At 35.4% G+C, this 14,103-nt stretch overlaps 1 protein-coding gene across 2 annotated transcripts in view; it reads right to left on the reverse strand.

Moving 5' to 3' along the window:
- The window catches only part of CEP120 (centrosomal protein 120), a 79,238-nt gene that overhangs the window by 18,827 nt on the left and 46,308 nt on the right, over window positions 1–14,103 (reverse strand). For both annotated transcript variants that reach the window (XM_081233274.1, XM_081233273.1), the window contains exons 17-18: window positions 11,903–12,025; window positions 4,529–4,627 (exon numbers count right to left, since the gene is read on the reverse strand). In XM_081233274.1, coding sequence (XP_081089400.1) covers window positions 4,529–4,627; window positions 11,903–12,025 — 222 coding nt within the window. The remainder of the gene's footprint in view (window positions 1–4,528; window positions 4,628–11,902; window positions 12,026–14,103) is intronic.

The following is a 14,103-nucleotide window of genomic DNA, read 5'->3' on the forward strand; positions in this document are numbered from 1 at the left end:
GTGCTGTGATTTATGTCAGAGTGTTCTGCCTATGTTTTCCTTTAAGAGTTTTACAGTACCTGGCCTTACATTTAGGTGTTTAATCCATTTTGAGTTTATTTTTGTGTATGGTGTTAGGGAGTGTTCTAATTTCATTCTTTTACATGTAGCTGTCCAGTTTTCCCAGCACCACTTATTGAAGAGACTGTCTTTTCTCCACTGTATATTCTTGCCTCCTTTGTCATAGATTAGGTGACCATGGGTGTGTGGGTTTATCTCTGGGCTTTCTATCCTGTTCCTTTGATCTATATTTCTGTCTTTGTGCCAATACTATACTGTGTTTTTTTTTTAATTAGTTAATTTATTTTTGGCTGCACTGGGTCTTCATTGCAGTGTGTGGGCTTTTTATTGTGGTGGCTCCTCTTGTTGCAGAGCGTGGGCTCTAGGTGCGCGGGCTCAGCAGTTGTGGCTCACGGGCTCTAGAGCACAGGCTCAGTAGTTTTGGTGCACGGGCTCAGTTGCTCCATGGCATGTGGGATCTTCCCGGACCAGGGCTCGAACCTGTGTCCCCTGCATTGGCAGGTGGACTCTTAACCCCTGCGCCACCAAGGAAGCCCATACCATACTGTTTTGATGACTGTAACTTTGTAATACAGTCTGAAGTCAGGGAGCATGATTTCTCCAGCTCCGTTTTTCTTTCTCAAGATTGCTTTGGCTATTTGGGGTCTTTTGTGTTTCCACAGAAATTTTTTAAAGTTTTGTTCTAGTTCTGTGAAAAATGCCATTACTAATTTGATAGGGATTGCACTGAATCTGTAGATTGCCTTGGGCAGTATAGTCATTTTCACAATATTGATTCTTCCAATTCAAGAACATGGTATATCTTTCCAACTGTTTGTGTCATCTTCAATTTCTTTCATCAATGTCTTATACTTTTCAGAGTACAGGTCTTTAGGTAGGTTTATTCCTAGTTATTTAATGTGATGGTAAACGGGACTGTTTCCTTAATTTCTCTTTCTGATCTTTTGGTGTTGGTGTATAGAAATGCAAGAGATTTCTGTGCACTAATTTTGTATCCTGCAGTGTTACCGAATTCATTGATGAGCTCTAGCAGTTTTCTGGTAGCATCTTTAGGATTTTCTATGTATAGTATCATGTCATCTGCAAACAGTGACAGTTTTACTTTTCCAGTTTGGATTCCTTTTTCTAATACTGATAGTTGAAACACCGTTTTTGAACCATTTCTCCCTCAGCTTTGAATGACAAAATACAATGATAACCCACTGTCCTCTTGTTTTTCTAATACTTATTTTCTATTATTTATGCTAACTTCATTTGCATTTCTTACCACCCTGCCATGTTCTTGTTAAATATCAGCCCTTTAAGTTTGCTGTGGGGAGAGACCTGCTGTATCTAGAGCATCTACCACTGTGCAAGGTGCACAGTAGGCTCTCAATAAGTACTTGATGAATGAAAAATGAACAAATGAAACAACTATAGATGTTTCTTCAGACTCAATGCACTCTCATCTCTTTACACCTAACTTTAGTAAGTTCACCTACTGACTGACAGTATTGCATATCTGCACAATTAGCCCTAACATAGGTTTTTCCCCGTATGTCAGTTTCTACAGAACATCTATATTAAATCTACCATCCAAATTACAAAGTACTGTTATTACTCAAACTATATTGAACCTCACTTCCCCACTGCTACTATTATATAACAACAACATTCTCCTATCTTGGAGACCTAAAAATTTTCAATTTTTAGTTGGTGTCTGTCATTTTTCAGCTACTCAGTTGTAAATCCTTCTAATATTTGGTCTATTCATCAATATTCCAAAGCTACCATCTGATTAGGTCCCCAATGACTGAAACCAAGAATACTACACAATAGCTTTATGGCTCATATCCTTTTAACAACAGTTACCATTTATTGAGCATACACTATGTACGAAACACTGTGTTAAATGCTTTACAGACCACTCATTTAATTCTCAGAACAACCTGTGAGGTAAGATTTTTCATTTTCCAAATGAGGAGACTAATCAGAGAAATTATATTCCCCAAGTCACAGAGGTAGTTAAGAAGTATAGCCAAGATTCAATACAGCTCTCTTGACTCCAAGGCCATGTTCTAAACTGCTATGTATGCTGCCTCCAGTAGAATTTGTATCCTATTATTTTTAATAGCCACTCTCACCACATTATTTCCTTGCTCCCAATTCCACAGGGACTCCTCCCTGTAGTACTAAATGTAACTTAAATATCTTGCCATCATGACTTTATATTAGCTTATTCTCTTTCAAAGTCACTTTAATTCTCATTACCAGAGCTAGTCTATCTGTCAGTGATGTCATTTTCCTTGCTTATGATAGGCCAAATCATGACTTCTGCTTCAATACTCACTCTGTCAGAAATCCCTAATGTCTTCCACAGCTCACTTTGTTCTATTTGAAATTCTTTCATTATGTGGCTTCTATGGAATTAAACCATAACATTATAAAGCAGGAAGAGCCTGAGGCTGCACTCCAGTCAAATGAGTCTAATCCTTGCTCTATCACTTAGTACCTGTGTGATCGTGTGCAACTTACTTAATGTCTCTAAATCTGTTTCTTTACATCTATAAAATGGAAATATTACCTGCTCTATAGGGATCTTGGTTAGGATCAAATGAAAACGTATGAAGGGCTTAGCATAATACCAAGCACTTATCAGCTTTCCTTCCTCCTTAAACATAAGAATTCTAAGTTCTATCTGCTGCATCTTCAATTATCATCTCTGCAAAAGGATTCCTTCATGTTATTAAGCTCAATCATCCTCCCAACATCAGTCCGTATTTCTAAATGCTTGCTGAATTTCTTTCTGTAAAAATTAAAATGTTCAAATCTGCAAGTCCTGTCTCCTCCCCATGCCTCAATCAGCTTCTTGTCTTAATAACCATCATTCCAATCCTGGAAAACTCTCTTTCCAGACACTAAGGCTTGAACCCTTGACATCATCTTTGACTTTCCACTCTGCATTCTGATTAGGTATAGTGTACTGTATAGAATCTACCAAAACCATGTCTTTTAAAATAATCTCCTTGTCATGTTCCCACTGCTACCTAGTCCTTATTTCCTGAAATGACCTCTAAAATGGGGCCTCCTCTGTTCTCCATGGAGAGTCTATGCTTTCTGACTTTGTGCCTCCTTGCTATAATCATTCTATTCATTGTATATGCAACATTTTCCCCACAGCTTTCCTAAATCACAACCAATTCTCCAGAGATCCATCTCAAATATCTCATCTTCTATGACACCTTTCCTAAGTTCTAAGTTCTATTAAATAGACGTACTTCCCCTCCTGAGTACTCTGTACAGGTCTTTTCAGGGCTCTTACTATTTGGCAGTAAATGTTATATTTATAGTTTTCTTCCCTATTTCTAAACTGCAAGCTCCCTGAGGCAAAGATCTATGTTTTACTTGTATCTTGTATCTATAAATATAGGACAGTGCCTTGAACACAGGAGGCCCTCAGTACTATATATGATTATTCATTCATCTATCCTTAGTCTTGTGAGCATCTATAAAACATATTCAGTGTGTGTAATATTATTTTATACTTATGCTTACAATCTCAATTCATCTAAAAGCTATGTTATGGCAAACTGCACTATTTATTCTCAGGCAGTCTAGTACATACTCTTCTATGAAGGTGGTAAATAAGCATTTAGTACAATACCACAAAGATGTTTAATGACATTTGATGGTTTGGGAGACACCTTAAAAAAAAAAATACAAATCTGAGAGACCCTACGTACCAAAATTTCATTCAGCATATAATGGACACATTTCAGAAAAGCAAAACTTAGAATAAACTAACCACTAATGATCCTTAAAAGTTTAGATGAGATTCAAAAAAAAAAAAAATCTTGCTCATATTTTATTTGATCTTAATAATTTGAAAAAATTATAGCCAAAATTAAGGTTAATTCCTCAGGAAGCTAACAGCATTTGTTACCTGGTACCAGGAAGGAAAAAAAAAAGTAATGTAAAGAATTTAGGAAACTACTCTCACTTTTAAATTCTTGTAAAATTATGCAAAAATCCCATGATCCCTTTTTTTAAATGAATAAATTACTGTCTTCCTAGGAATGACTTTTAAAATATGTTCTTAAAATTCTCCCCCCAAAGGCACTCCCAATAGAAGGAAATTAATACTAAGGAGAAAAGGATGGTAGTTTTATAAGTGAAAGTAAAAGGAGAAAAAGAATGGTAGTTTTTAAAGTGAAAGTAGAAATTATTCCCAACTTGCTGTGGGGAAGAGGATAGTTGGCTTTAAAAAAAAGAAAAGGAAAAGAAAAAGGACCTAGAAGTTTTAGTTTTTATAAAGGAGGATCTTACACATTAAAAAAAGGGGCGTGGGGCCTAATCTCAAATACAGAACTGGACATTTAAATACAGACATCTGAACCTAACAGATATTGCCAAATATGCAAACTTGTAAAAAAAATCAAGGGAGAAAGACATAAAAAGAATAATCCATCATTAGCTATAAACTACATACCTGTTTAAGTCTGGCAAGTTCTTTCAAAGCTCGTCCCCACTGCTGCTTGTAATGCAGCTTAGACTTAGTTGTAGATTCCAACTTTCTTTCAAGTTCAACCTAACAGTGATTAAAATCATATCAAGTGAAACACTATACCACTGTGTACAATAACTGAAAGATAATATATACAAAGACTCTGGCTTAAGAAAAGAGTTTATATAGTGTAACATACGACATCATCTAAAACTGTTATATAATTTACTGTAAATATTATGGCACATGAACATTTTCTTGTTTAAAATATAGTTGTATTTTTACTGTCTAACAGCCTATACTAAAAGGAACTGAATCAGTCTTAACCTCCAGACAGTTACTATAAATGTATTTAAAACATATATATTACATAAAGATCACAGAGTGAAAAATACATTTTTTTAATATATATAACAAAAAGCAGTTGTTAGCATTCCATTTAGCTGACACTCTCAACCTTGAAACCAACTTATTCCTTTTGGAGACCTATCATTATGTGGAATTTTGTCTTACATTGAAGAGAGCTTGTAGAGATACTTTTATACCTCTATTTTGGCAAAAATCATAGAATGATGAAAACAGTGAACTGTTTTATCAGAAGGCAGTTTACTAAGAGTACAAAGTCAAAAATATTTTAAGAATGTTAAAATAAACCCAAGAGTAAGAAAAATAATGCTCCTAAAAACACTCATCTAACTTTTATTTTCTATTTTTCCTCAAATATATAAAGAAAAGCACGAAATAGATTTGATTTTTAAAATACGGTTATTTATACTTGCAGCAGGCAATCTGTTGTGTATGAATTGAAGCCAACTTGGCTAGGTTTTGGAATGTACTCTCTCAAAGTTTCAAACCAAGTACCAAACAAATTCATGTAGCCAACAGACAGTTCTACTATTTAAGTGATAAGGTAATAATATGGATGAATTACAGTAAAATACTGTTAATCTAAACTGGTCTAATTTTTTATATCAAGTCTAGTTTTTCCCATACACACAACCCCTAATGTTTTGCAGAAAAATAAAATCGAAGACACTATCCAAAAATTCAAACTTCAGAAAGCTCATAAGGAAATAAAATGAAAGGAAAAGCAGATTGCCAAAATCCCTTCACAAAAGACCAGAATGTTCTCTGAAGTAATATATGACTTCATGGAGTCAAGGTCTTTTCTGCTTTACAAATCCCTAGTGCTTGGATTTAAATGTGTTGACATTTCACAACTATACTCATACATCTTAAGTTGAATAATACTCTGAGATTATCAAAGATGATCTCTTCCACTTATGCTCTAAGACTTATACATATTAGTTGGTAATTTTAACAAGAGGACATATCTCAGAGGAAAAGAAAAATCTGTTTATAACTGAGTGATAAAAGAATAGTATTCAATTATAAAAGTGATCACGTCCCTGGGTCTTGGAGAAGGTACAGTATCCTGGACGAGCCTCAGAATGAGGGTTAGGACAACCTAGAGAGATCATTTATACCCACTGAACTGACTCCATCAGAAAAAGCTGGGGAGGTTTTATCAGTTTTGCCATGATTATCAAAATAACTCACATTTGCATTGATATTCACACAGTAGTACACACTAAGTTAAAATGCATATATAATCAAAACATATGTCTTTATTCTTAACAAACAAAAATTGTAGCTAACAAATCTGAGACATTACACATCATTTTTCTAATTCATCCCAAACTACCAAATCAGTGATTCCTAACTTTTTTTAAGGATACAGATGGCTCTGTGATTCTAAAGAAATATATAGACCCAATTCCCAAAAAAAGGTACGCAGCCAAAATTCTGACACAATTTCAGGGCATTCAAAGACCTCGAGTTAAGAGCCCTTTTTGTGGGTAGATATGAGACTTTTGGAAGGCTTTTTTGACTTAAATCATAAGCCAAATTACAGACTCAAATTAAAACTTGGCTCAGGACCTAGAATCAATTCAGAGGCTAGTGAAGACCAAGCACAGACTCACTGATTCTCAATGTCCCTGTTTCTATCCTTGATATACCCACAACTCTAATTCTCTACTGGAGGCATGGCATTGTCTTTGCCTCTAATTTCCTATTCCCCAGTTCCAATGTGTCACAAAAAACTATAGGTTTCTCCCTTGAAATTATTTTCCAGTTTTATTTTTTTATGTTCTTTCTACCATTCCCTAAGCTCAGGCTTATCTCATCTCTTGTCTGCTCAGCCTCAAACGTATTCTATCTACAAATCCTGCAAATCACTATTACATCAATTTACTCTCTACTAAAAAATCTACAACAGCTGCTACTTGCCTACAGGACTGAGCCTAAACTCCTCTGCCTAGGTGTTAAAGCACTCCGAGATATAATTTCCATCCTACTTGTTCTACTACTTTCTTGGTATTCCTCAACAGGAAACCCTCTACTCCAACCACTGGGTTTGTCTCCCCTACATTCTCACCTTGTCCAAGTTACTTCCTGAGCCTGTCGATTCTTTTTCTTCATTGCTTATTTAAAACTTCAGATTCAGCTCAAATTCTACCTCTCCATGGAGCTGTCTTAAAACTACTATATTCTGAACACCAAATGACTTCTTTCTGAATTGCAAAGAGTTCCTATCACATTCCCTGGTATTCGATTATATATGGTCATTTAAGGTTCTCTGAGTCATCTCCCCAATTATATTACAAACTCTTCTAGAAGTGAGGTCCCAGGGACTTCCCTGACAGTCTAGTGGTTAAGACTTCACCTTCCAATGCAGGGGGTGTGGGTTCGATCCCTGGTCGGGGAGCTAAGATCCCACATGCCTCGCAGCCCAAAAACCAAAACATAAAACAAAAGCAATATTGTAACAAATTCAATAAAGACTTTAAAAATGGTCCACATCAAAAAAAAAAAAAAAAAAAAAAAAAAGTGAGGTCCCCAAAGGATAACATACTTTTACTCTTTTCTTTTCTCTCATTTTTCCCTTTGTCCTAAGACACAGTAGATACTCACTAAATGTTCTTAAATACACAAATTTAGTTTCTGTCTTAATCTTCTGTATGCATTACTAAATTATAATGCTTTCCCTATTTTATTTTTTTAAAGTTCCAATTGTTTTTAAGCCATCTAAAAGTCTTTCCTAGCTAAAAGCACATCAAACTATTATTCACTTCTTAAGGGAATCAAGAATTGCATTTGGTAAAACTGTATCTTAATGTTAACTTATTTTTAGACCATTTCAGTGAAAACGGAAATATTTGTGTTATACTGAAGAGATAAGTAAACAGAAAAGAAAAAAGCTCTCAATCAGACATAACCAGAAGTTGTAGACTAAATCAGGTACTTTTTCACTTAAGTCTTCCTTTTTATGCTTTTATCTCTGTTGCTTAAGAAATAAGATTCTGCCCTCTTCTGGCTCCAAAAAAACTTACAAAGAATGTTCAAAAGAGCTGAGAAGCCTTGTTTTGCTAGGCATTTAAAAACAGTGGATGAATTCATTAGGTCTGATATAAAGGCACTTCCGTTTCATTTTTTTTTTCCCTTAACAAGTTCATGGTGCTGTTTATATTTGTAATATGTTTGGTGATTTTTATCCTTTTGGTAGAAGTGTAATTGGAAGAAGAAATTTTTAAAAATCACTTACAATTATTTCTATGGTGATATTATCTAGTATATATTCAGAAAAGATGAATATGATAAGCCCTCTGTTCCAATTTTGAGATATTTGGCCCTGAATTTCCCCAAGATAAAATGGAAATACTCTTGACACCTACTTAAGAGAACTTGTGAGAACTGATGAGATATTGTCTGAATACTTCAAATATCTCTGGCAGGCCACATAATTCATAATATAAAAACAGAAATACTTTAATATTTGGTTTAATCAAAAGGGGTGGGAAATGTCCAGTTTGATTCAAATTCAAGGTCACTGGTAGAGAAATGAGAAGGCCAAAAATGGAGAATGAAGAGATTGTCCAGATATGTAAGAAGCAGAATCAACAAGACTTTGCAATTAAAGATATCGGGGTAAGAAGAGGAACCAAAAATAGCATGGCATTTGACAAGCTGCAGAAACATTTAATGAATTCAGAAATGCTAGAAGAAAGCAGTTAATACAATACCCTTTTCAACTCAATTTTTTTTAACCACTCTTATTCTTGTCTCCAAATTTTGTATATGCACCCTTCTGCCTCTTGAATAGTCATATCAAGGGCTAAATTTTATATCTATGCTCCAACCATCCCCTCCTCTCTTAAAGCTTCAATTTCTCCTTGCTGTTAATTTCTTGTCCTTAATCTAAAAATATTCTCTGATTTTCCTACCTCTAAATAAGCTTTTCTCAAGAGCTTTAGGCCCTTGGGGTACATTTTTTCTTGTCTTCTGGGGTTTTTTGAAATTTATTATTTTATTATTTTTTTTAAATTTTTGGCTGCGTTGGGTCGTCGTTGCTGTGCGTGGGCTTTCTCTAGCTGTGGTGAGCAGGGGCTACTTTTCGTTGCGGTGCGCGGGCTTCTCACTGCGGTGGCTTCTCGTTGCGGAGCACGGGCTCTAGGTGTGCAGGCTTCAGTAGTTGCAGCACACAGGCTCAGTAGTTGTGGCTCACGGGCTTAGCTGCTCCTCGGCATGTGGGATCTTCCCGGACCAGGGCTCGAACCCATGTCCCCTGCATTGGCAGGTGGATTCTTAACCACTGCACCACCAGGGAAGCCCTTTTCTTGTTTTCTTTTCAAAGCCAAACTTTCTATAACCTTCTGCAGTTTGGCTTCTTAAAAAGCAGTGACCTCTTAACTGCCAAACACATGGTCTTTCCTCAACCCCTCTTGACTTGCCCATCATGAGAGATTACTTTCACTTCCTCATTCTTTAAACTCCCCTTTTCTTTTGGGCACAGCACTAGACTGTTTTTATTACTTCTCTAAATCTCACTAGCCTCCTTCCCCAACTCTTGATTGTTCTCAAAGCTGAACAACCCCCTAAGTTTTATCATCAATTAGCCTTCCTAAACACTCCTTAAGCAATTGCATATACTTGTAAGCTGTTACTTTATTCAAATGACTCTCAAATCTGTTTGTCTAGCCCTTTTCTCTCCCTACTGTATTTTCTTATTTTTTAACCACTTAGTTAACTCCTTCACTTAGATTACTGCATTAGCATCTCAAATGTAGTATGTCTAAAATCTGAATTCTCTACAACTTCCATCTCTCCAAAAAAGTTCATCGAAAATCTTCATTTCTATTAACATCCATTAAGCCAATCTTATAAATTTGAGAGTAATCTTTGACTTTTCTTACCAGATGAAATATGAATTCTTTAAGCAAGCATCTAAGGTCTTCCCTCATATGGCTGAAAATTACCTTTATTTCCAGCATTCTCTTATCAGGCCTACATTTATTTTAAAACTACAGCTGACATTTGCACAATGCAGGGGTATGCATGCTAATCCTCCATGCTGTCAAAAAAATGCCTACAACTTTACAGTTTGCCCTCTGAATATGTGGTACTGCATCTGAGGAATCAACCAACCACAGGTCATGTGGTACTGTAGAATGTATTTTCTGAAAAAAATCTGTGTACAAGTGGAACCTCACAGTTCAAACTCATGTTGTTCAAGGGTAAACCATACTACTATAATGATTAGACTCTAGGTTCTAGTCAAGCAGCTATCCAAATATACAATAGATTTTTAAATCTTTTTTATACTTTTGTTCAGTACTTCTTTTTGGAATAAACTCACCCACATATTTACCTATTTAAAGTTTCACCTATTCTTAGGCTCCATATCCAATGTCATTCCTTCTTTATACTTAGTGTGTTCATTTCAGAAGTTGACTTTGTTTTCCCTTTGGACTCATGGCATTTAGTAAGAGAAAGTTAGACGATATCTGCTCGTTTGCCTTTTGCTATTATTATTTGGGTATGTTCCTTGTCTCCTTCTGTAACCTGTTATTTACTTGACGGTATCCTGAACATTTTTGAATCATTCATAATGGCATTTAGCATGGTATCATAAATAGCATATATCTTCGCTGGATAATGAAAAACCAACTCTATCAATCAGCATCCTGCCAGGAATCTAGAAATCGGAAGTAATTTAATACAGAAAACTGCTTCAACAGATAAAGGAAGAGCAGAAAGGCCAAAGAGGATATGGTGAGGCAACCCAGTGATCAGCAGCAAGAAGCCCCCACCTCTCCTAGGTAGGAGGGACTACAAAAAGGTACCAGGAAATAGTAGTTCTTAATACAAGCAACCCACAAACTGGGGACGTCCAGTGGGCTAGAACCACAGTGGAGACTGCCTAAAGGAAGCTGGAGAAGGGATGCCTGGTGGGAGATGGAACCATAAAAAGATGTAACTACTGCCAGGGAAAATAAGGGAAGTAGAGAGGCAGAAAGAGAGAGAAGAAAGAACTACTCTGGCATCTTCCCAACTCCTATCTACCAATCTTCTGTTAGTGTCCCCTAGTGGCTGAATCTACAGAAGAGACAGGGCAAGGAAGCCTTCAATACAATGCTGAGTGGGAACAGACAGGCAATGGCTGCCATGACAAATCCTTAAGCTTCTAAAGCTTATTTTCCTGTTTATTATTAACTCTGTTATTTTCTTAAGTATGCTATACCTTTTTAATAATGCCTAAAATTTATCAAACTTTAAAATGCAAGAGCTCATATTGTCAAACTTAGATTGTCTGTTGGGTATTACACATTTTGTAATGTGTAGAACTTGAACCTTCTGTCTGTGGGGAATCCCAATATAAATGAGAGTCAGGACCTGGCTTCCAACCGCAGAAAGCAAAATAGGATGGCTATCCCTTCTTCCAAACTAAGAGTAGAGTACAGACCTGTGATTTAAATGCGTGCTCCTATCTGAGACAGTGAATCTAAAGGGCATTAATACGGAGACAGGGTATTCACAATGGCTACTGCAAAACTGAGAGTTCAACAGCCTAACACTAGAATCAGGGGAGACAGAATTCAGGGACATGGCAGTCATGGCACCAACAGTAGCATCCTGAGTAGACTGTTTTATGACAGGATGGGCCCATGACTTGCTTCCCCCAGGTTTTTTAGCTTTCTTGACAGGTTTGTGATGGGTCCATGACTTGCTTCCCCCAGGTTTTTTAGCTTTCTTGACAGGTTTGTGAATTCCTTTAGTCCAAGAGTTACTTACTCAGTTCTGTTGTCTGTAACCAAGGACTGTAGTATAGGCTATAACTGATAAAAGCTATGAAATTCAAGTATTGACAATGTCATGTGCCTCAAATTCTCTGATATGTTCTTATTTGATATCAGAATACTACAGTTAAATGTTATTACATTGTATATGCAAGTATCATTTTTTATTTTATAAATTTATCATTAAGGCTATTAAATTGCCATAAATTGACATGGGTACCTTTTCCAAAGTGAGAAGATTTATTTCAGACTGTAGCCGAATTTCTGGTTTGCTGCTTTGCTGATCCTTGAACTGATGGAACTCTTTTTCCAAAATCTTATACTTATTTTCAGCATCATTGAGCTGTATTAAAAAAAATTATAGCCACTTTAAAACAGCAGTATGCAAAGTTCAGTGTCATTTTTTTCTTACTTTAAGGCATGTTTATATTAGAAAATTTAGAAAATACATAAAGTATAATGAAGAAAATTAAGATCTCTAGTAATCTTAAAAATTCAGTAAATCAACTGATTAACAATATACAAAAACTTTATAGGAGTATGAAATTCTTATAAAACCAGTATCTTGAGAATATTTTTGTTAAATTTTGGATGGCAAATGGAAAAGTCAGTTTATAAAAATACTGAAAATAATTTTTAAAAATGCAACATGTAAATTGAGCATTATAGATACACCTGATTATTGATGAAAGTAATTTTAATGCAGTATTGTTTATTGTCCCTATAATTTGATACTGTATGAATTTCATAAATCCAATACTATTACAACTTACAGATTATTTGGCCCAGTCCCTTCCTATTTATAGGTAAGAAAATTGAGGATCGAAGAGCTAAATTACTGAGGCAGTGCCAAAGAGCTAGTGAGCTAGTCACTAGGAGACGCATGAAGAGAATTCAGATCTTTTCATCCCCTAGAATGATGCTCTAGTGAATAGTTCCTTAAATTTAAAAAAAAAAAAAAAAAAAAAAAAGAGACTGCCTTGACTAAACACTGTAATTTCCCTTAGAACAGTTTCAAAACTTCCAAGAAAAAGAAAAAAAGATATAAAGGTATTCTTTTAAAATGTGGGATTTTTCTAACCAAATGCAAAGAAGCACTGTTTAAAGATGCTTTCTGAAAACATATACCAATATGACTAGCCATCCTTAGATAACCCAATTATCTCTTTAAGACTAAGACTTAACTAAATGAGAAATACTGAGGAAATTGGTGGGAAAAATGGAACTTAAATTACCAATAATAAAGTCTTGTTTTATGCTAATAATTATCAATAATTCTAATTAGGATTTATCTAGCATCTTTAGGTAATGAGTATTCCACACATGGAAATTTTCCATATAACTGAAGTTTACCTCTTTGAACATGTAAATTTTATGTTTAAAGTTGAACAGAAACCTCTCTAAAGAATCTCTGTCACATTTTTGTTTTAAACAAAAACTAATAAACTTAATATTTGGCATTTTTTTGACCATTCAGGACATTATCAATCTACTATTAAGAATTACTAATCAAGCTACTAGGCATAGTGGGTTCTTTTTCCTTTGCTAAGTGGTCTATAAATTACATTGATTTTTTTCAGTTCTGATAAATGCCTTTACATATTTGAATATATATACTTTATCTTCATCACATATTTGAATATATATACTTTATCTTCATCACCTTGCACTGATAGTGTATCTATCTGTCCCTTCTACCTGTCCAGTTAGAATTGTGTGTATAGTATATGTAACCTGGTTCAGAGTAAGGGCCTAAAAAGTTTTCTTATATATAAAAGGGTTAATGTTTAGTCATGGACTTAGCAATTTGGGCATCCCAGAAACTTCTGCTGCCCACCAGAGTTTTTTCCCCAGGTCTTAGCTTATGTTTTAGAAGTGCCCCGGGGAATTTTTTCCAAAATACCAGTTCTTCCCGCCAAGGTTCTTCCCACAACATTGTAAGCTAATTATACCAGTCTGGGACAGGGTAGAGACGTGGATTTTTTCATGAGCTCTCCCGGTGATTCTAATACATGTTAGAAGTCTTTGTTCTAGATGGCTGAATCTCCCTGATAAGTGGTAGAAGAGAAGCATTACTGGCGAATCCCATCACAATTGCCCACTTTTACAACTTTATCTTTCATAAATTTACGTGAGACCACCACAATTACAATCAAATTTGTATTTATAACCACCTAAATAATATGATCTTAACTGACCCTGAACTGCTATGGAAACTATTCTTCATGCCAGGATTTAGTAAAGACTTCAGAGGCATTCATCATACATATCTAATCTACACTGAAATGTTTCAAGACAGATAAGCTTCATTTTTAACAGCCTGAGCCTTCCTTTTTCCAGCAAATATTTATTAAGCCCCTATTACGTGCTGAAGACTGGCTGGGCTCCAGGCATACAGACAGAAACCAAAACAGTTTTATG

This window comes from Mesoplodon bidens (genome assembly GCF_964165515.1).
Source record: "Mesoplodon bidens genome assembly, chromosome: 4".
Lineage (NCBI taxonomy): Eukaryota > Metazoa > Chordata > Mammalia > Artiodactyla > Ziphiidae > Mesoplodon > Mesoplodon bidens.